Below are 24,100 nucleotides of genomic sequence, written 5' to 3' on the forward strand. Positions count from 1 at the left end.
ACGGTCAATGTGGCCTTCTGGCTCCTGGACAAGAGTGTGCTCCTTAAGTTCTATAACAGGCTGTCAGGTTCACTGGAAAAATTAGCATTAGAGCCATGGGAAGGTGCCATGATATACTACTGGTGAAAAAGGCTGACTTGTGTAATGTCAGGGTCTTTTGTGAAAAGTAAAAACCATGTATAAAGAGAAACAGAAAAAGAACAGCAGGGTCTCGCTTTTATTTAAAAAATGAAATGTGTGGGCCGGGGGCAGTGGCTCAAGCCTGTAATCCCAGCACTTTGGGAGGCCGAGGCGGGCAGATCACCTGAGGTCAGGAGTTCGAGATCAGCCTGATCAACATGGAGAAACCACATCTCCACTAAAAATACAAAATTAGCTGGGCGTGGTGGCCCATGCCTGTAATCCCCACTACTCGGGAGGCTGAGGCAGGAGAATCGCTTGAACCTGGGAGGTGGAGGTTGTGGTGAGCCGAGACCATGCCACTGCACTCCAGCCTGGGCAATAAGAGTGAAACTCTGTCTCAGGAAAAGAAAGAAGCGTGTGTGTCACGTGAGAAAAAAAGAAATGCCAGCTATACAGCAACATACTGGGTGCTGGATGTATAGATGATTGTTTTTCTTTTATTTGTCTACATTTCATATACTTTTCATATACATTTCATATACAAAAGCCTTTTGATTTGTTATAAGAAAATCAAGGTTATCATTTTTTGAACAGTCTGAACTTAGGGTGTGTTACTCGAACCTGGCAGCGGGTGTCAATGAAACCTTCTTGCACTGCATGGCAGCCTTTCCACCCAGATGCCATTACCTTTCCCTAAACTATCTACTGTCTTTATTCCCAGAGTTTGCATTCCTCTGGCCAGACACTAAGGAAAAACAAAGGGAAGCTTCCAGCACCAGTACCATTAACTCATAAATGCTATTTAAAGTCACCCGGGGTGCAAACAGACAGGTGTGATTTGGCCTCCAGTTACCCGTCTGACTTCTTCTTTGGGGTCTGCAATGCTGATTACTGGACACCAGTATCCAGAGCCCCCACCGCGGCCATACCTGTTGATCTGCAACGTGTGCACGCCATAGTTGCTCTCAATTCTGTACTTTCCCGGTTCAGCCGCCTGGCAAATCAGACTGCCATCTTTGTACCTAAATGAGGAAAACACATTTTAGTTTAAAGGCAGAGTTGTATTCTGTGTGTGTGCAATTCTGCTCCAGCTCCCCCGCGCCCCTCGGACGTGCTGCTGCCCACTTCTGTGTGTTTCCCTTAGAGCCTCAGGTGGAAGGAGGACACAGCCCTGAGGGCGAGGCCCAGAGCTCGCACTGGTTTTGATTTCTAAGGCGAGAGCAGCACTTGCCTCATTCAGACTCTCAGGGGATTCCCCACCTGGCAGATCCAACACCTGCTTGACTTTTGTTGGGAATTCAGGACTTGTCATTCCATAAGGAAAACTGGGGTGCTGGGTCCCAGACCCACCTACTTAAGCTGCAGTGTAGCTAGTGTCTCAGGGAGTTCTGCGGGACCTAACGCACTGACCCTGGGGAAGGGAAGCTGGCGTCATGGCTCCATCCAGAAAGCAGGACCACATCCACCCCAGCATCTCCACATCACGAGCAGGTGAGCCTCAGCCTCCCAAGCCTGCCTTCCAGAGAACCTCAGCATCCAGCCATCAGCCACAATGCACCTGGTCTGTGGCTCAGAGTCCCAACCCCACGTATAAATGCACATAGATATAGGTATAACTTTAGCAATACATGTTGATACAAAAAGGGTCTCGAGGGCTTAAAGATGTAATTCTTCAATTATCACAGCTTGATTAACTGCAGCCCTGCAGTCCCAAAGCTTCAGAGTTTACGCTTTCCACTTATGAGTTTTCCATATTAAAAAGCAGACTCTCCAGCTTTGTGTACCTTCAGCAATCATGCATGTGCTCTTGCAAACAGGACAACAGCCATGCTCATTTCAGGGTAGTGACTTTTAAATAAAACCCTCTGGCCAGGCACATGGCTCATGCCTGTCATCCCAGCACTTTGGGAGGCCAAGGCAGGTAGATCACTTGAGGTCAGGAGTTCAAGATCAGCCTGGCCAACATGATGAAAGCCCATCTCTACTAAAAATACAAAAATTAGCCAGGCATGGTGGCGTACACCTCTGGCCCCAGCTACTTAGGAGGCTGAGGCAGGAGAATCGCTCGAACCAGGGAAGTGGAGGTTGCAATGAGCTGAGATTGCACCATCTTACCCCAGCCTGGGCAACAGAGCAAGACTCCATCTCAAAAAAAAAAAAAAAGCCCTTGAAAAATTTGTTGACTCAATGTCATGAAAATAAAAATGTTTGCATATTAGTTAAAGTGGACGTTCAGAGTTTCTAGAAACATACTTCTGCATAGAGTTTCAACGCAAGCAGCCTTCAGCACAGGCTCAATGGCATTTGTCTCCTTAACTGGGGTCTTTCTTAACGAAAACACAGAACGGACTTCTTGACCCCCTAGGAACAGAGCCCTCACCACTGCACCACGGGTGTGGGAAATCCTTGCACGGTAAAGCAGAGTTTCACAGACATCCTCTCCCAGACGGTGTGGGATCGCAGCCGCACCAGGATCTCAGGAGCCCTGCTTATCCGCTCTTCGAATGTGTGTCTCTCCCAGGCCAGCTTGTCCTCCATCTGCCCCGAGAAGCAAGGATGGTCAGGTTCCCAGGCAGTGAGCCACGCACCGCCCTCGGCCCTTCGAGCACCACACAGACAAGCTAAGATCTAGTCCACACATCCCAGAGACCCAGCCGCCCTGAGACCCTCCTACCATCTGCTGAATGGCGTATTTGTCCAGCTTGTCGCGGGCCTGGGAGCGTGCCAGGTGGACGTTCTCCTCCATGTGGGCCAGCTCGCTGAGGAAGCGCTGTCGCTTGGCCTCGCCATAGGCGGCCACCAGGGATTGGTACCTGCAGGAGCCAAGAAGCGGCCTCCGTTTCAGGAGTCGCAGAGAAAACCACGGGGCCCCTGAAGGCTAGAAAGAGCAGGTCCTTCTCTCCCTTGGGGTTTCCTTAAGTGCATTCAAGAAGAGAACAGGAGAAATGCTACTTCTGCTCATCTGTATCTGTCGTCAAGAGTAATTTTGGTGTGTGAATGCCATGCATGATGAAGTTGTAAAGAAGAACATGTATGTGATTTATTAATAAAAAAAGAAATACAGGAGGTGCCGGCCCCAACTTTCTTTCACCACCGAGCGTGCACAATTGCAACTGCTTGGAGGCCCTCAGAGATGCTTTGGAGAATTTCTGTGAGCCACAAAAGACAACAGGCACCCACTCAGAGTCGGGAAGTTAATCTGTTCTCTTAAAAACAGAGACATTGTTCCTCATCTTCGTGTGCCCAGAAACTCGCATGCCGCAGATGCTCGGTAAAGACAGCGCACCTCGGGAAATCAGGGAAGCTTTGTGGATTTATCAGACGAAGGGCTTGATGCTTTCCCAGGTCTGAGACTCAAAACTGTTAGGTGCTGCTGGGCCAGGGGTGCTTCTGAAGTCAGTTCCACGATTTGAAAATTTAGGAAAATGGTGATCTCCCTTTGTGTGAGTTTTCCTCTGCAGGGCAGCAAATAAAAGCTATGTGTTTTCCTGGGAAGGATGCAGTTTCTGAGGGATTTTAAGACTGAATTAAAGTATTTTGAGTTCAAAAAAAATACAGATAAGAAATGTCTGAATGCTAAAAATAAGAATAAATAAAGGATTAGATAAAGGATTCAGCATCTTCAATCCGTAGGGACTGAGAAATGTTCACATCCTCACGGCTCACGTGCCATCTTGTGAACCCCACAAATCGCACCCCAACACTGCCAGGCCCGGGCTGCCTCCATGCTCTGAGATGCTCCGGAAACCCTGTGGCAGCTCTTTCAGCCTCATCTCCCTCCCTCACCATCGTGTTCCCAAGGTCTCGCCGAAATTAGGACGCTCGCTATTCTGCTGCCGTCTTGGGATTCTGTCCCACTCATGAGAAAAGTCTCACTGCCATCCCTTTCAATCAAAACTCTATCCTTCCTTCAAGGCCCATCTCAAATGCCATCTCTCCCGTGGAGCCATTCCTAATTCTCCCCGCTGTGCCTTAAACGCCAGACCTCTTTTTATTTCTCTTAGGGCCTTTATGATCGTAATTTGCATACATTTTATCCTTCCCAGGAGAAAGGATTGGCTACTTCTCACCTCTGTATTCCCCAGACTCAGTACACAGAAGGTGACTCATAAATACTCAGTAGTCTAAGTTAGGCTGGGGGAGGTTGGTTCCCAAGTGGCAGGGACGGGAAGCTGCACACACTGCCTGGGAAGGAGGCAGTGGAGGGAAAGGTGGTGGAGCCGGAGCGCTGCCTGCGGTACTGTGTGAGCCACCAAGAGGCTGTTCGGCCAGGGCCACACCGCACAGAAAGTCCCAGTGTCTAAGTTGGAGTGGACCACAGGGTCACGGCTGTCCAGAGACGTGGGGAGAGCTGTCCGAGACCCGCTGCAGGTTGGCAGTAAGGGCTGTCGGAGGCCCAGGGTGCAGGGTCTCTGTCTAAGGTGCTTCCACACCCCACACAGCTCCCATGGACCAGCGCTTCCCCTGCAGCGAATAAGACTAAGGCCTGGTGTGAGGCATTTGGGATGTTCGCAATCAGAATTGCAGAAAAGTCTGCAGCCTCTTCGTACAGAAACAGGGTGGGAGGAACACTAAAATCTAACCATAAAAGGAATGTGGATTTACCTCCTTAGGAATCTGGGATCTCACCTCCCACCTCCCTGTCCCCGCTCAGATCAGACACACCGCCTTTCCCGCCAACGTTTAGGGAACAGTCTCTTTGGGCCTCAGCTGTTCTGCATGCCCTCTGCCTGGGGCAGATTCCTCCCAACCCCTAACGGGCTGGCTTCTGCTCCTCCTGCTTTCAGCACAAGGGTCTCTCCCTCAGAGACTCTCTGCCGGGGCCACCCTCAAATCACAGCCCTGCTGGTCTCTTTCATATGTCCTCATCCTCCTCCTGCACAGCACTTGCCACTGCTGTCAGCACATGCATGTGCATGTTGAATGACACCAGCCCTGTACTGTGACTCTGAATCCCAACCAAGCGGGAAAATGCCCACTTTGTTCCCCCAGTATCCAGGTACTTGCTTCCCCAGTATCCAGGTGCCAGATGCCAGGAGGAATTCTAGGAATATGTGTTCAAGAAATGAGCTGTGGCATCAGACATCCTGCAGGGAACAAGCCTTCTTACGGGGAGTGAATCCCACTGAATTGCAGGGATCGAGAAGACCAAGTTTGGTCTGTGCCACGCAGCGCTGTGAATGTCTTCTCTTGATGCCGTTTACATTTCTATGGGCTCTTTATGTTTGAGTTACAAGAGCCTCAGCTTATTCTTAAGTCAACAGCACCACTATCCTCTAACTCTCTATGATTCAGAATAACTAATTGGTCTGGAATTCCTCCCACACCCAACCCCAAGTCAGGTCATTGAGGAAATATTTCTGCCGGTTGATGATCAGTTGACCATGACTTCAGCCCACGTGTGCAGAGTAACATCATTTGTCATGTACTGATTGCAAATGACAAGCCCTGGGACAGGTTGCTTGCAAGATTAGGGGAGGCCCATTTTTCACTGGAACTGAAGGAAGATGTCAGAGGGACATTTCCAATGGGCCATATCTTCCAGAAGGATGTGTTGAGTGCCTTCAGAGCACTGACGTCTCTTCAGTATTTATTTTACACAGGGACATCAGCAGTAACTCACATCAGTGAGCCCACAATTTCATCTTTTACAAAGGACCCACTTGTCCAGTGCATTAAACTAATATCCACCTTGGGAGGTCGGGGATAAATGCATGCTTGCAATAGTGCTTGCAGCCCATGAGAGTGGTGAATTCTAATAAGGGCTGGAATCCACAGAGCTGCTCACATCGCTCAGCACAGGGCTCACTCATCCCTCCTGGGCCCTTCTACATGATGGTAATAGAAGAGGCTTCACAATAAATCTCAATTAGTGCTTGCCCAACTCACCGAGATCCCCACGACTTATGTTTACCTTTAAAGGAGGAAAGAACTGATCTCAAAACCACCTTCCCCGTGGAAGACATGCACATGGGTTAGGAGGACACAACACTGGGGGACTGCTGAAGAAAATCTCATGAGCCGTGGGCTCCGCACAAAGCTGGGACAGCCCCTGGGCTTCATCCCCTGTCTCTACTATGTACGAGAGAGACTGGCATTTAACGTGAGCATCAGAGGAGCAGTGAGAACATAACCCATCACCAGCCATTCAAATCCCTTCTTTGAGTCAGATTTGGTATTGCAAGAGCATAGCCCAATGTGTTTTAGGACAATTTCCAACAGCCAAGGCTGTCATGGAAGTCCTTGCTGCCGAAACCGTATGAATCACAGTAAGCCACTCACTGTTACCATTTTACTAGCGGGGAAATTGAGCGATAGGAAGTTTATGCAATATGTTCAAGGCCACATCAATGTTTAAATGATAAAAAATAAAATGATAAGCTCAAGTATTCTATTGTGGCCCCCAAAACCTAAATATAGGTAGAAGAATCCTATAATCCAATCCGTAAAAATCTGGATGGTGTTAACGTCTATATTTCAAACAGATTCTTTCACAAAAGACATCTTCACTTTAGAATTCATTTACATGGCAAAATTATCCTATGACATTTTTAAAAATTCAAATTTTTAAAAATAAAGGTTAACCTCCTTGGCTATACATTGTTTATGTTCAACAGTTGGCTTCATCATTCTGAAACTTCCAAAGTGAAAGATGTTTACTCGAATCTCGTTTTTCCTTCAGGTTTTAAGTGCTTTGAAGCTATAGATAAAATTCCCAGAAGTAGCAGGGGGAGATGAGGGAAAAAATATAGCAGGTATAAAACAAGGCATCCGTGAACATTTAACTGTTCGCTTCGTCCTTAAAAGATCAAAGCAATATCACCACCTGTTTCTCCGTCATCTGGAAATAATTTTAAGACTGGCATTTTTATTAATCCATCCCGTTCCTATGACATTTAGCCCCATGAGATGCCTCTGTTGAAATGTAAAGCATGACAATTTATAGAATCCCTTCCCAACTCTTTAGTTTCCACACAACAACTGTTTAAAACTCTGGCTCCCACTTAGGAAGATGACCTTGCTTGAATCTGCAACCCTCCACGGCTGTTCCTGCATAGCTGCAGAGGTTGCAAGTGGAAATTCAGAATTAATCTCACGCTGCTAAGTCTTGATATTTTCAAGCGTGCTTATCCTGCTCTGTGTGGAGAGGGGCTGAGCTTGGCTTAGAAGCCACAGACCCTGGAGCTCTAAGCCCTGCTGGGACATGTGTGAGACATGGAACCCTGAACAGTGGCATGAGCGCTCTGGACAGCAACGCTGTCTTCTGCAAAATGGTGGGAAGCTTGTGCCCAGTGGTTTTCTTGTTCGGATTGAGATAATGATGGTAAAGAGAAGCAGGTGATTAGGAAACAGCAGGGTTCTCCCTCACCCCAGGTATGGCCTGTGTTCCTCGGTCTTCCCTCTCAGCTAAGGTCGCTCTTCCCCTCCCTCCTCACTGTCCCTCCACTGCGACACCACGCAGGGCACAGGCAGAGTCAGGGAAGACACGCGCTCACCTGCTTCTGTTCTCCTGCTCCTCCTCTTCCTGCGTGCTCATCCGCTTCGCACAGACTCTGCAGGTGGTTCCTCCCAGGGACGTCTGGCTGGAGGCTCTCTGTGAAGATGACCGTTGACTCAGGGACTTCTGGGAAGATGCCTGGGTGGAGGCTCGCCTTCAGGAACATGGACACAATTAGGAGATGCACGTGCAGGCACAGTACAGAAATTTATCCTGACACACATCACTTTCTCTCTACACACCCCAAACCACTCATATACGCAGAGCACACACAAGCACACACATGCACAGGCATATGAGAGGCATGCACCTAAACACATATATGCACACATGCACACGCCCACACACGTGTGGCCACACATGCATGCATATGCACAGACAATACACTTACACACATGTATGCAAATAAATGCATAAATGCAAGAACATGCCTTCCCACAAGCACATGCACACGCATACACACACTCGTGTGCACACACAAACACACCTACACAAGTGCACACACGCTTGCACACAGGCAAACCAAGCCTGTGTCCCTGTGTGCCCACACCCACACCCACACACACCCGCCCTGGGGTGCTTTCTCCCTGAGCTCACTGGGGCTGGTGCCACCTCCCCTCAGAGCCAGCCAGTGCCGGCCACGGTCCTTCTGGCTCCATGCCAGGATTATATATATCTTGAGGGATTTGAGACACCCCAAGGCTGCTGGGAGGGGCTGCAACTGTTTGGCTTTGTTTGGTACAAGGGATGGCAACTAAATAAAAGTACCCTAAGCGTTTCTAAATATAGGGTGTGGGTGACATGAGGCAGGCACCTGGGCCGCAGAACGCCTGCCCGTGGTCCCTCCCTCTCTTCACCACAGCCTTCCAATCAGCCCATTAAGATTGCAGATTTGCTGCTAGACAGTGTCCATGGGGGCATGAGCTGCCATCCTGGATGAGGCCATCCCCAAGAAGCTTCCGGAAGGTGCGGCTGCACACCGGCCCCAGAGGCAGGGATTCTTGATCTTGGCACATCCATGATCAATGTAGCAAAATCACTAATATTGCCTCCCATTCCGTCTTTACTTTGCCACCCATTAATTTCTCTCCTACCGACAGCCTTTCCCACTAGTTTCCACCTCATTTATCTTTATTTTGGGTGGCTTTTTAGATCCTAGTTCTGGAAGGCATGCGATGAGCAGTAAAATCAGTGAACTCATACAAAGCACTTCCTGCCTCCCACCTCAACCAGGAGCTCAGAGCCCGACCAGCAGGACCTGTCAGGACATGGCGCCAGCTCCACACAATGCGGCTCTGTGGCAGGACCTGGGCATGGGAGAGGCTGCCATCCCTGCTCTCTGACTCCCTGCAAACCCGTGCCTCTGCAGGGCTGACAGGACTGGAAAAGCCATTAAAAATCAGACCCCCATAATCAAAGCTCTGCGCATCTCATCAGCCAATGTCAGCTTACTTTTTTGATGCATATTCATCCAGCAGGTACCGAGTTTGAATATTACGGTAGGACTGGTCAAAGTGCCTGTGTCTCTTCTGGTAGAAGGGGACTGCCACAAGGGACATCTTGGCGTCCTCCTACAAAGAGAGTCACACACAACACTGAGCTCCCTCGCAGGCATCATGAGGCCTCTGCAATTTCTGCATCATTCCCAAGGGAAAATGAACTCCAGTTAATAAAACCCCCTTGGGAAGGGAAAAAACGGAAGATTACATAGCCAGAAATCACCTTAGACCAGCTGTCAGGAAGCCTATTAACTTCCCAGGGATCCAACTTTATTTTTTGTTTTCTTCCATGACAGTTGGAAGATTGGGCTGGTGTTTCATTTGACTGTGAACTCAACAAGTATTCCTAGAACCCCTGGTGTGTTCAGGGCAAAGTTCAAAACAATGTGAGTGGGAAGGACAAAAAGAATTAAAGCAGATTAGAGAAGTAAACAAACACTTACAATACAAGAGAACATGCGATAAGAGCCAAGAGCCCGGGGGAGATAGAAGGTGTCCTGGGAATGGCAGGAGCCGAGGATGGCCGAGTGGCCCACGAGGCAGGTGACATTTGAGAGGAGCCTTGGTGGACAGGCAGGACTGCCAGGCGGAGGTAGGAAAGGAGGGCAGCCCGTGAGCAAAGGTCGGGGCAGGAGAATCCAGGATCGTGGGAGATTTGCAGGGGTGTGACCAGAAATCACTCTGGAAAGATACAGCCACAAGCAGAGGTGGCTGGTGTCTGGCTGGGGAGCCGGGAGTTGTTCCACCACGCAAAGGGGGACGTGGAAGGAGGGACTGGCTGGGGACGCCCCCTGGAATCGGCCGTCTGAAGTCTCGCTGGTTACAGCAGACAGGTGTGGCAAGAGGTGAGCAGGAAAGTGAGGACGGAGCCTGGCATGAAAGCCTCAGGGGTGTGGGGAAATTTGAGAGCGTGGATGAAATTCTCCCCAAACAAGAAATCATCGAGTTCCATTCTTTTCTCTGGGAACTTGCAGCATTACAGGTATTAGACATGGCAATCTGCTGTACATGTTCACCCAAAATACGTAAAATGCCAACATGCTGAGTGACTCGATCATCGCTACAAAGTGATGCAGGGACCGTATTGCTAAATCTCTACAGTCATTAGTTTCCCAAACAAGGTGCGGAAGGACTCACAACCTGAGCTCCATTTTTGACTCTTCTGTTTAAACGAGGAGAATCTGTCCTTATTTAAAGACAGAACTCCTCGGTAAGGCCCCATGGCACAGCCCCAGGGATGCCACCCACATCCCGGCCCACGGGAATAAGACTTGAGTGGAAAATGCCAAGGGCTGCTGGGAGATGAATGTGTCGTTGTTCGGATCTCCAGGGTACATGCTAGAAAACCTACCACGACACATAAATTGCCCCAAGGACACTCCTTACGATCTGTTTCCTTTGAACTCTGTGATCTCCGAGAATGACAGTATTGTAGAACTTGGAAAGATCACTAGGGATTATCCAAACTCCTGTTCTACAGGGCAGAAAACAGGACACACAGGCCAGAAAGGAGAAATTCTTCCTCAAAAGCACGTAGAAGAGGCTACTCCTGCCCCAAGGCCATCCTTATTCTGGGCCTTTATTACTCTGTCACACTAACTCTCTCAATATTGCCTCTTAAAATTCAACTAGTCAACCGCCACCCCACCCAGGAGCGCCCAGCCGTGTTTCAGAGTGCGCCAGCATGCATTCTACTCCAGGGATATAACAGAACGTGGCACCTGACGGAACACAGTAAAAGCATATCTCCTCCGCCCGCCCCAATACTGAAGGCGGCATCATAGTGCAGAGGTCAAGTGCCCAGGTTTTGACGTCTGGTAGACCTGGGATCGAATTCTGACTCCAGCATTCGGATGAGGCCTGCGTAGCCTCTAGCTCCTCTAGCTCTGGTGTTCCATATAGAATCTGCACCACGCCTGGCACTGGCCCTGGTACCGAGATCGGTAGCTGTCTCTGTTACACTGCGTCTGTTATCGTGGTTCAGGAATTCTGCAGACAGGAAAAGGTATCTGAGAAAATCTGTGTATTGCTTTACTATTTGAAATCTCCCCAGATGCAGCTCACGGGGATTTTCCAATGAGTTAATCAAGGTGGATCTTCAAGAAACGCTTTCTGCTCGGAAACCCATTTACTCTCTCTGGAGTTCACCAGCAGGGTGCTGGGAAGAGCTCTCTGAACTGAAGCTGGAGCAAGGTTGGGGAAGATGTTTCAGCTTCCATCCAGTTTCCTATCCAAGGTTCTTCTGGGATTGGCCTGACGAATACCAGGCAGTTCCACTCCAGCAGACACGTGAGCCATCCCCAGTACCTGCTATTGCAGCACAGGCTCATGTGTCATCACAGCATTTACTTACATTTATGTTGAGTTACACCTCAGATGTGTTTGTATTTCTTGGCAAAGGGAAGAGTAAAAATACGACCTATTAAGTCAAAGGAGAAAAAAGAGGAGAATCGCGCTGGATGGAAATCGTCCTCCTTAGACCTAAGACCTGGAAAAATGTGAAACAGCTCAGGCCTTGAGAGCTCACAGACTAGCTATCCTTCAACTAGTCTGGAACGTCCTGTCCAATGTGTGTGCAGAACCAGCAGCCCACGTATCACCGACTTGACACGCAGTCCTCTGGGCCTGGAAGTCTTCAAACACTTCATGTGTGAGGGGCTACACTTTGTAGTGCTTAGCAAGGCAGAGCTGGGATCAAGTGTGCACACTTCTTGCACTCCTCACTCCAATGGTACCTGACTGTGGAAGTCTCCCTGGGGCGTCTTTGGATGGGGGTAATAGGCACTTTGCTGCCTTTATCCCCACGTGTATTCCCTGCTCACTTCATGCTCAGGACCACCAAAATCAGGAGGCTTTGCAGACTCTATCGGCCTCAGTTCATTCCACAAGAATGGCAATTGCCATGTGCCAGCCAAGCCTGAATCAGAATCCTTGGATTTCAACAATGAGAACATCTTAGAGCTCCTGGCTCAGAGGAGTAGCAGGTTCAAGTCTTCTGTGCATCTGACTCCCAGTGCCAATGTGCCCTCCATTCCACCTTTATCAATCTCATGCCCCACCCGGAAAACCAGCAGGACTGCACGTCCAGCCTCACCCACCCTGAACGTGTGTCCCCGCTGCCATCTCTTCACTCCTCGGGGGACTTCCCACGTTAGAACTTCCCCAGCGTCCCTCACCCAGCCTGGGCCACCACCTCCTGGCTGGGTGTGATGACCCTCCTGAGTCAGTGGGGAAGCAAATTCCCACAGACTCATCACGTGCTGGGTGCCTGCAGCCCCGGCAGCACAGGGTCCTTCTGCGTGCAGGGAACCCTGGAGAGGACTTGCCAAACGCACCCTGCAGATCCAGCATCCCTTATCCAGAATGCTCGGACCAGAAGTGTTTCCAATTTCTGATTTGTTTTTCAGACTGTGGAATATTTGCATTTATACTTACTGGTTGAGCAACTCAAATCCAAAAATCAGAAACCTGAGATGCTCACACAAGCATTTCCTTTGAGAGTCACGCCAGTGCTCAGAAAGTTTCAGAATTTAGAGCATTTTGGATTTGTGATCTTCAGATTTGGAATGATCAACCTGTACTATTTATGACACTATAAAGAAAATGGCAGGACCTAGGCCGATCAGCACCCCAATGTCCCTCCACTGCCTACGCAGAAAGCTATTTTCCTTTTTAAGGAACTATCTCAGACATGTGTTAAATACCCCCTACATGGCCGGGCGCGGTGGCTCAAGCCTGTAATCCCAGCACTTTGGGAGGCCGAGACGGGCGGATCACGAGGTCAGGAGATGGAGACCATCCTGGCTAACACAGTGAAACCCCGTCTCTACTAAAAAAATACAAAAAACTAGCCAGGCGTGGTGGCGGGCGCCTGTAGTCCCAGCTACTCGGGAGGCTGAGGCAGGAGAATGGTGTAAACCCGGGAGGCGGAGCTTGCAGTGAGCTGAGATCCGGCCACTGCACTCCAGCCTGGGCGACAGAGCGAGACTCCAAAAAAAAAAAAATACCCCCTACACACACCAAAAAAAAAAAGAGAGAAAGAACAAACAGCCTTTCCTCGCAGGGCAGTTTTTGGTGTGAGTCCCTGGGGCTCAGGGGCATTGGGAGGCTGCAACTCCAGTGGGGACCTGCTGACCTTGAGCTCAGGGGCCTCCACCTGCTCTGCTGTAAAACCAGGGGCTGAGCAAGGTGGCAGCTAACAGTCCCGCAGCTCGGACAGTGTGTGTATAGGTAATCCTGGAGCCACGCTGCGCTGTTAGCACGGACCGTCCCCAGGGAAATATGACTCGCCCGGGTCACCGGCAGGGCCACGACTGAACCCAGGCACCAGCTGAGTTTCCTGACAGCGTCCAGCCCACTTTCCACCACAGCCCGGCTCCCCGGCCACTCCCGGAATGCTCCTGACACGTTTAGGAATCATGACACCAGGATGAAACGTGAGCCTGTCCTCCAGTGCAGGGCACTGTGTGTCTGATATCCCCATCCTAATCCTCCTGCGAACAGTATGTGGAGCCCATTCCTCATGTCACCAGATGTGTTTTAATTTGCAAAAAAATGTTTGAAGTACAAAACATTGACTTCCACTTAATGAAGGAAATTGTTGTTTGTACAGTTAAAAATGTCAAAGTCAATAAATACACCAAATTAAAGCATTTGTAGAGGGGAAAGGGACTCCCAGACACACAGTGTTGGCCTGTGCCCCAAGTGGCTAAGCCCTTGGCTCCCAAGACAAGTTTTAGCTCAGGACTTGGTTTATTAAATAACGCCTTAAATTATCTTTGTTCTGCACTTTCTTTGAGTCCTGTTTTACTTCTACTTAGAAAGAATGCGAAATGGAGAATTAGAAAAAGCCAGGTGTTCCCAGCGACGGCAAAACCCCTTCCTTCCATGTCACCTCTGGTGCCTTCCACATGCAACCACCCAGCCCCACTGTCTTTCTCCAGCAGGTTTCATCAAGAGTGCACCCTGAGAAGGCACAGCCTCTATCAGCAGAATGGAGCTGTGGAAGTCTGCAGGTTCACAGCACACCCAACGGCACCAAGAAGAAAACAGGCATGAGAATGCTGTCATTTTTGGGCAAGGATTATTCTCTTTCCCATACCCTGGATAATATAGACTAGGTCTAAGCTGAATGACTCTCCACTCTTTTTTCCCTTAAGAAAATGTCCAGTTTTATTATTTCACACTTTTATAAGCCAGCCCTCTCCCCTGGGGAGGCTTTCATTTCAGAGAATCTCATGAAAATTGCAGACATCAGTCCCCTGACTGGGGGGCCCGTGGGGCCATGCTGAGACCAGGGTTAAAATCCAAAGCACACGTTGCAGGGTGCTGGACGGCACTTAGCAAAGACCACGGCTGTGGGAAATAAAATGTTAGTTGAGCATAAAGCCTCGTCAAAGAAATACAGAGCCCAGAACTAATTGCTCTGTTTTCCACGGTAAAGGGTGCCTGCGAGGGGTGCACTGGCTCTCTCTTCTTGACCCTGAAGAGCCACTTAGAAAATGTGAGTGCAGAAGTTATCAGTCCTCCCCTTAAAGCCACAAATTAGAAAAGGAAAGAAGAGAAAGACACTCACCCAGACAGAAAGGAAAATTGCAAGGAGGAGAGAGAAGCCCTGGCCACCGGCTCACCAAGCCACCCACACTCCAGCCGAGGAAGGCAGAGCTGACTCCTGCAAAGCGCCTGTGCCTCCCTCCAGTTTAAGGTCTGAGGAGCTGCTATATATAGACGCCGGGGCCTGCCTCTCCCCACATCGATGCCCGCATCATAAATCACCAGCCTGACCTCAGGAGGAAAAGCTTCTTATTCAAATTGAGGGCGGTGGAAATCACAATTCAAAACTGGAATGTGTCCCTTCTGAGTCCCAAAGTGCACTTTTCCCAGGAAACCGAGTGTGACACTCAGCCTCTGACCCAGAAAGAGAGGGCAGGGCGCTGACTTCCCACGCTCCCTCCTCAACTCTACTCCACGAGTTCTAATCCTTAGGCGTGAATCCTCAGACGTATCTTCAACCCTTTTGAGCTACAGGTTCCCTGGCACATAAACTGATACCCCCAAAGGAATCTTTGATAATGACGGGGATTTCAGTGAGCATGTGGACCATTCGCAGGCCTGGACTCCGGAGTTGGGGTCAGCTGTGGCGGAAGCAGGTGCGCAAGCCCATGGGTTTGTGTGCGTGTGTGTGCGCGCGAGTGTGTGTGTTTTTGTGTGTTTGTTCGTTTTTTCATTTCAAGAACAACTCAGGTCTTCACTCGATTGTATCTTAGGGCTATTTTAGCAAGAGCTACCGACCCAGAAGAAGAGCGGTGCCTACTCGGCAAGTCGGGGCTTATTTATAGCCATTACTGCAGATGTACAGGGCGTCTACACCACACGGATAACTGCAGGGTGCCCGTCGTTTCGCACAGCGTGTGTCCAAATATAAATAACACACACCTGGCACGGTCCTGGGCTGCAGCCTGGCCAAGAGGCGGGGCCTCAAGGGGACGCCCCCATCTGAGAACCCGGCCAATCACGCTCCGGCTGCACCTCACCACAGGGGCTGAGGACCTCGGCCAGCTGCTCCCCCAACCAGGGCTCTGCTCCCCAGCTCCAAAATGCAGGTAATAACAACTTTCCTGTAAGTTTGTTGTGACGATTAGAGAAAATATGATATGAGAATTGCCTAGGAGCCTTAAGAAACTCCACGTTCTCACACTGGGGCATCAGGGGCACAGCCAAGAACCAGGGAGCAGGTGGATGGAGGCAAAGATCAGATACGAGAAAGATGCCAGCACAGCCTCTTGCTGGGCCCCAGTGCATCCTGGACGCTGGATCAGGAGGCAAGTGTTTCTGTCTTCTTCTCCTTCATATTCCGATGGCCTAGCATTTAATTTAATTAGTGTTTTTTGAGTGGCTTTTTAGTCTATTCAGGCTGCTTTAACAAAACACCATAGTCCGTGTAGCTTATAAAACACTGGAGCTTCTTTCCCACACTTCTGGGGGCTGGAAGTCCAAGATCCAGGTACCAGCAGACACTGTCTAGTGACAGCCTTCTGGTTCTGGAATGGCGTGGTCCCTGAGTCCTCACTGCGTCAAGGGGCGAGGCCGCTCTTGGGGCCTCTGTGTGAGGACACTGATCCCACTCGGGAAGTTCTACCTCCATGACCTTGTCACCTCCCTAAGGCTCCACCTCCTCATACTATCATTTTGGGAGTTAGGGTTTTAACCCACATATTTTTTAGGGGGGTGCAAACAGCAAAACCAGAGCAAGCAATGTTTCCTTCCCATTTATCAGCATCTCCTTCCCTATGAAATCCAGTTCTCAGGGACTGGACTTCCCTCCAGCCCCTCTGCCTTCCTGCCTCTGAGTGTGGCTGACACCGGAGGGGCAGTAATGGTGCCCTGTCCCCTCAGGTGGCATCTCAGTCCTCTGGGTCCCAGTCCTAGTATCTCAGGAGGGGACAATCTGTCCCCAGAGAGGTGCCTCTCCTGAGAGAAGGAAAGGCCAGCACACTCCTCCTCCTTATCCGATATTTCACGGTTGCTGTGCCCTCCTCCTGTGATATAGCAATTGAGTTTCCTACAGCACCACGTCTAAGAAAGCCTGGATCTTTCAGCCTCACCACCCAGAGAGCAGAGTGTGACCTGGGACACAGACATGCTCCTGATGGGGACACAGCTTCGCCTTCTGCCGGGGACAGGAGACCCTTTCCCACCCTCCTCGTCGGCCCCCATCTCCCTGAGCCATGTCTGCCCCTGCCCTCCCGGGACTAGCTGCCAAAACTCCCTGGGTGAGGTGCACCTCCAGGAAGCCTGGAGCCAAGAAGGGACAAAGGACAGAGGAAGGCGGTGGGACCAGGCATGGGCCCTGTGTTCTCCACCAGACACACCAGCTCTGGGGCAGACAGGCTCCTTCTTGCCGAAGCTCCTTGGGCTGGCTTTCTATCATCTGCCATCAAGAGAATCCTAAGACAAAGGAAGAGTCCAGCAATCTCATTTCCAAAGCTCAAATTGGCAGCCAGTGAATGGAAAACAGTTGACCTCACTGAGGATGTCCCATGACATAGAAAAGAAGATCAAAATACAGAGAGTGACATTTTAAAACCACATGCCTTCAATCCTGTGGAATCCCAGGCCAGATCGTTCATGGGTGGAAGTTACATTCCATAAAGCAACAGTCCCCAACTTTTTTGGCACCAGGGTTCAGTTTTGACAATTTTTCCAAGAACAGTGTGGAGGGGGGATAATTTTGGGATGAAACCGTTGTACCTCAGATCATCAGGCATTAGATTCTCATAAGAAGTGTCCAGCCTAGATCCCTCACATGTGCAGGTCACAGTAGGGTTTGTACTCCTGTGAGAATCTAAGGCCGCAGCTCTTACAGGAGCTGGAGCTCAGGTGAGAATACTCACCAGCTGCTGTTCACCCTGCCATTCGGCTCCTCACAGGCCACAGACCCCAAGGCTGGGGTTCGGGACCCCTGTTACGTTGCACAGAGCCGAAACTGACATTCGATTCAGGAAAATCAGTTTGGATATTTGAAAGAAATAAAATTATTCTTAAGATATTTTGTTCACTTCCATGCATTCTGTCTCAGAAAACAAAAAGTGCTCCTGTGTATTTTAGAAATTATCAACAGGCCAAACATTCAGTTTTGTGATTCAAAGGAGGACGGCTCACCGGAAAGAGGCTTCACAGTTGCAGCCACAGCACAGAGGGGAAGGGGCAGGGGTCACCCTCCATGCTCTCCCGAACCAGGGGGCAATGAGGCCAACAACCAAGGCATCTGGTCTCCACAGAGCACGTGTGCACAGGCCGCAGAAGGGAGACTGGAAAATCTGGAGACAGAAAACTCCCTTGAGGGCATCAGCCCCCATCAGCACCGCCTCTCATTCCCAAACCCTGAAAACCTGAATCTCAGAAAACAGGCCCACTTTAAAGAAAAGTGTTTTTTGTTTTTTGTTTGTTTGTTTTTTAATTGATAGATTGATTGATTGAGATGGAGTCTGGCTCTGTTGCCCAGGCTGGAGTGCAGTGGTAACCTCCGACTCCTGGGTTCAAGTGATCCTCCCACTCAGCCTCCCAAGTAGCTGGGATTACAAGTGTGTGCCACCATACCCAGCCTTTTTTTTTTTTTTTTTTTTTTTTTGGTATTTTTAGTAGAGACAAGGCTTCACCATATTGGTGAGCAGGCTGGTCTTGAACTCCTGTCCTCAAGTGACCCACCCATCTCGGCCTCCCAAAGTATTGGGATTATAAGCATGAGCCACCATACCCAGCCTTCTTCCTTTTTTCTGTCTTTAGAATGTCTTTCTTCCTATCTATGCTTGTGCAGTTCTTATTTAGAATTCAAACCTCAAGAAAATCACATCCACTTAGATGAGTTAACTGCAAAGTTTAAATGTGAGCCTTCTGAAAATATTGATTGTGAGGGTAACCTTGTTTAGAGAAATACAACTGTCACGTTCTTAATTTCCAAGAAGTTCAATAGATGTCTCTTTGAGGCCACGTGTAATCCACTAATTGACGAAATAGGTTGCTAACATTCAGAGGCAGCACCTTCCTTCTAACATTTCACTAAGTCAGTTAAACACGTGTCCACAGAAAGCAGCAGCTCAGTAATGAGGAGCCCTTTACCGACGTGAATCAGTACAGATTCCCAATGTTTCCACCATTTCTGAACCATTTTCCAGGAAAGTAGGAAAAGAAATGCTTAGGTTTCCTTAGCTTGTTTTTTCTTTTCTGTATAATTTTGACTTTCTTTTATACTCCCTAGTAAGTTTACCTGCTACCTCTTTTGAAGCCAACATTAATGTAACTACACATCAATTTCTGAGTGAAGATTTCCCCAACTGCACCATCTTACTCTTCCCCAGACACTCTCGCCATAGCAGCCACCAAAGTGTTGGCTTCTTCTCCCCAAACATAGCACATTCTCTGTGCTTAATAAAGGAGTTCTGAATTAACTACCCAATGAATGGATTCGAGAGACATGAAGAACTTACTATTGTTAAGTATAATAGTTAATAGTGGCTCAGAACGAAACAGAAATAAACAGCGTTGACAAAGCTAGGCTATATTTAGTAATTCTTTACCTCAGCTTAAAAATATATATGGTAGACAGACAGATGGATAGATAGATATTGATATAGATAGATATAGACACTTTAAATATATGTATACTTTTAAATACATTTAAATTAATATTTATGGAGGGTTTACTATGTCTCAGAGTACCTGCATGCCTTAATACTCTAACTCTATGTAGTGGGTAATATATAAGACATGCGATGTCTGAAGTAGACTTTCACTTTTATCTGTGATAAAGTTGCTTCTAGTAGGACAACATTCTTACCCAGAACAAGTAACAATCCAGATAAAATACAGAGAGTGAGAGATGGAGAAAGAGTAATGAAAGAAAGAGAGAAAAACAGGTAAGTGAATGGACACATGAGCTGATGGGCAGATGAATAGACAGATGATGATGATGATGATAGGTTAGATTGACTGATTGATAAAGAGATTGATTATATATAAGCTACATGATAGATAATATATGATAGAGTGATAGAAAGATAGAAAGATATTTACCTTTAATAGATATATTAACATCTATTAATATTAAGAGAAAAAACACTGAATGAATAAAAAATAAAAACACCTTTATTTTCTATTTTTGAGTTCTAGGATTATCTTGGCTATCTTCACTCTTTTCTTCTGCAGTAACATGCTATCAATCCCACCAGTGCATTAAAAAATTCTCAGGCATTATATTGATTGATATAGATGTAAATAGATAATATATGATAAAGTGATAGAGTGACGATAGAGATGACAGATAGAGATAGATGAATGATGGAGATAGATAGATAGATAGATAGATAGATAGATAGATAGATAGATAGATAGATAGACAGACAGACAGGATACTAAGACAGACAGATGATACACAAGAGAAGCCGTGAGAGCAGCCAGTGGTTCGAGGCCCAGTCCTAGTGAGAATTGTGCCTCCTGAAGTAGGCACTCTCTCTGCACATCACTTTCTATCTCTGAGCACTTTGCTGATTTGTGGCTGGGTGGAAGGTAAGAAAGAAAAAAGAGTGCTGCTGTTGAGAAGCAGAGGAAACAGCAGAGCTTCCTGCAATACTGTGAGGCTGAGGAGAGAAGAATTGGAGTCTGGGCCTGACAATGCACCCAGGATTTGAGAGGCCAAGATCCTGAAGAGGGAAGGCTCAAAGATCAGAGCCCAAATCTCAGCACCAGGTTTCACCTCAAAGCACTCCATGAGCATAAGGAGGCGAGCAAAAAGTGGTGAGAAACCAAAGCAGAGCTGCTGTTGGTTTTCCAGTGCTCTTGAGTCGGGGTTTAGGACCCCTAAGAAAGGTGGGGCCATGTTAAACGAGGCAGACTCTCCGTTTGCCAATGGTGTATATTGTTTGGTGAGTTGTCTGTCCAGACCTTTTGCCCATTTTTCCATTGGGTTGTTTCTTTTCTTATTGTTGAGATTTAAGAGTTCTTTGGGCAGCAGTGCTTTAATGGATGTATATTTGCAAGTATTTTCTTCCAGTCTGTGGCTTGACTTCCCATTCTGTTGATCATGTCTTTTGTAGAGCAGACATATTTAATTTTATTGACGTCTGGCTTATCAATTACTTTTTTCATCGATTGTGTCTTTTGTGTTATTTCTAAAAAGTCATTGCCATACACAAAGTCATCTAGATGTTCTCCTAGAATGTGTTTCTGAAAACATTAAAACACAAATGGAAATTCTAGAACTGAAAAATACAACTAATGAAGTTAAGAAATTGACAGTTTTCATAACACTTACTGTCTCTCCTTTTTCCCTAAGGCCAGTTATGACCCCCATGCTGTGGGTCACATTCCCTCACGTGGAATAATCCCAGCTCACACAGTGTCTGGAACACTTTGTGTGACCATTAGCTGGAAAGGAAAACCTCAGAAGTCATGGAACATCTGAAAAATACTCAAAAGGGCATGGACTCAGTAAAGGATCAAAACCAGCCCTGTGTTAAAGGCTGACCCCATGTCAACTAAAAAACCTAAAAGCAAGCTTTGAAATAATCAAACTGTTTGGGAAAAATAAAACCCTTCACTGTATTAGAAGAAAGCTCAAAAATATCCAGCAACCAAGAAGTTAAAGTTCACAATATCTGATATTCAATTAAACATACCAGAAAAATGCAACATACAATGAGGAGAAAAATAATAGTAACATGCCCATAAAATTGGTAAACAAAGACATTAAAACAGTTATAACTGTGTCCCATGCACTCAAGAAGACAGAGAATAGATTGAACATACTAAATAAAGACACAGAAGATATTAAAAAGATCCAAATCAAACTTTTTGAGATGAGAAATATAATGCCCGATAATTTTTTAATGTACTGGTGGGATTGATAACATGTTACTGCAGAAGAAAACAGTGAAGATATCCAAGATAACCCTAGAACTCAAAAATAGAAAATAAAGGTGTTTTTATTTTTTACTCAGTGTTTTTTCTCTTACTATTTTATTTTAATAACTAATGAAAATAAATCAAAAATAAAATAGTAAGAGAAAAAAGCACTGAATGAATGAAAAGAGCATTGAGGAAAGCTTGAAGCAGACAAATACACATGCAGTGTCCCCAAAGAAAGAACTCAGACAAAAGAAAGTAGTTGAAAAAATAATGTCCACATTTTTTCTACATTTTCTGAAAAGTATGACTGTGCAGGCACAAGAGGCTCAACAAACATCAAGCTCAAAACACATAAACCAAACTACACCAAGTCACATCATAATCAAACTGCTTAAAGCCAGTTATTAAAAGGAAACCTTAAAACAGGGCAAGAAAAAGAAACACAGTGTATGTATAGAGAAGTGAAGATAAGAATGACAGCAGACATCCCATCAGAAATGATGCAAACAGGAAGACAGTGACACAGTATCTTTAAAGTGCTCGAAGAAAAGACCGTCAACCTAGAATCCTATACCCAACAAAAAAAAAAGGTTCTTTCAAAAACGAAAGTGACACAGCCCAGGTGGTGTCAATGGACACTTAGTGGGGAACCCAGCAGAAAGAAGGTGACCCTGCCACACACACCTCTGATAAGGGAATCTGGACTTGTAGCCAACCTGATCATGCTCCTGCAGTAATAAGACAGAACCTCTTTCCTCTGCCAGTATGGTGCCTGCTCAAATATAACAATATATATAAGACCCAGAGTCTCTTAACATAATACCCAGAATGTCTAGGTTTCAATCAAAAATCACTCACTCTTACTTTATGCAAATAACTTCCTCTCCTAATCCACAAAGTCATCTAAAGCCAAACGTAGGAGATCCGTCAACTTCCCATTATCCCAACTACCTTCTCTCCCTGAGGCCAGAATCCCCAAGCTGTAGACCCCACTCCCTCGTGGTGCTTAGGATGGGGATACAGTCAGTCTCTCACACCTATGTCCTCCACGACTGCATCTCTGTTGCTCAATTGGATCCTTTCCCATCATTATTGGAACATTTTTCAGGTCTACTCCTAAACTTAAAAACAACAAACAGTAAAAATCCTTTCTCTGACCCACTTTCTCCTCCAGCTGCTGCTCTCTCCTTCACAAGCAGTGTTCTTGAAAGAGTTGTGTATAGTCACATTTTTTCCATTTCTTCACTTTCCACTAACCCTATTCCAACCTCCCTTCCACTCATATCACATCACTAACCAAAATAGCTCTAAGCCACCAATGACCTCTGTGTCACCAAATCCACAGGACATTGTCAGCTCTCAGGTTACCTGATCTCTCCCCATTAGTTGGTCCACTTGACCCCCCACCCCTTCCTGAAGCACAGTTTCCTTAGCCTCCAACGTGCCACACTCATCCCGTTTTCTTTCTGTACCTGTTTTCTTCTTCCCCCTTGGCTGGCTCTATCTTCTTCAGCCCACCATTAAGTATGGAAGTTGCTCCCATGCACTTCTCAAATCACTCTTCCTGTCTAATCCCCTGCTCCTTCCTAGGCAACCCCAAACACATGCTGTGTAGGAATGGCTTTAATTACTCTCACCTCCCCGATGGCTTCCAGAGGGAGGCTGGGCTCACGTTGAGTTGTCCCTCACACCTCCTTTTGAATGATAAAATGGAACCTTAAACTTAACAGGTCAACGACCAAACTCAGCAGCCCACCTGATCTCTTTGTCCAGTATTTTATACCCATGAATGGCTCATGCCAGAAACCTTTGAAGCCTCCCTGGGGCCCAAACAGCTTTGAAAATTTCCCTGCTAAATACCCCATACATCCATGCACTTCACTCCAGCTCCATTGCCACCCAACTCATCCACATTTGATGGTGTCTCACCTAGATCCTGCAACAGTCTACACTCCCCACACTCCCACTTATCCCTTAGGCTAAGGCTGAGGCCTGCACCCTCACACCCACACATCCTCCAGGCTAAGGCTGAGGCCCTGTACCCCGACACCCACACTCATCCTCCAGGCTGAGGCTGAGGCCCTGCACCCCGACACCCACACTCATCCTCCAGGCTGAGGCTGAGGCCCTGCACCCCCACACCCACACTGATCCATAGGCTAAGGCTGAGGTCCTGTGCTTCCTACACCCACGCTTATGCCCCAGGCTAAGGCCCAGATGAATATCTCAGAGTGCAGATCACAGCAGCTCACCCACACACCCCTGAAAGTCACTCGTGTTTTAACAAGCAGCAGACGTACTGTGTGAAGCCCTGCATGGTCTGGCCCCCACCCCACTCTTCACAACGCTCTGCATGTCAGTGGAGCTAAGCTCCTTGCTCCGCCAGTCCCCCGACCTGCACAGGCTCTTTTCCACCCTTTGGATTCCGCACACAGTCCTGCTCCCCATACAAACTTCAGCAGAAGCCCCGATATTTCAGATGCCTTTTCTGACCCCAGTCAAGGTAAGGCTGCCTTGTGGCGGATTCGCTAAGAGCTGGGTTTCTCTCCGGCAGAGCCCTCCTTTATGTCTACAGCAT

At 47.7% G+C, this 24,100-nt stretch overlaps 1 protein-coding gene across 1 annotated transcript in view; it reads right to left on the bottom strand.

The window, feature by feature from the left end:
• MYOM2 (myomesin 2) overlaps nt 1-14,814 on the bottom strand; it is a 99,049-nt gene extending 84,235 nt beyond the window's left edge. Inside the window, exons 1-6 of the mRNA XM_023219091.2 lie at nt 14,696-14,814; nt 9,074-9,192; nt 7,620-7,775; nt 2,798-2,936; nt 2,504-2,661; nt 1,053-1,145 (exon numbers count right to left, since the gene is read on the bottom strand). Of these exons, the coding sequence (XP_023074859.1) occupies nt 1,053-1,145; nt 2,504-2,661; nt 2,798-2,936; nt 7,620-7,775; nt 9,074-9,180 (653 nt within the window). The 5' untranslated portion in view covers nt 9,181-9,192; nt 14,696-14,814. The remainder of the gene's footprint in view (nt 1-1,052; nt 1,146-2,503; nt 2,662-2,797; nt 2,937-7,619; nt 7,776-9,073; nt 9,193-14,695) is intronic.
• Nucleotides 14,815-24,100: the final 9,286 nt, after the last annotated feature.

Source organism: Piliocolobus tephrosceles, chromosome 7 (assembly GCF_002776525.5).
Source record: "Piliocolobus tephrosceles isolate RC106 chromosome 7, ASM277652v3, whole genome shotgun sequence".
Taxonomy (NCBI): Eukaryota; Metazoa; Chordata; class Mammalia; order Primates; family Cercopithecidae; genus Piliocolobus; species Piliocolobus tephrosceles.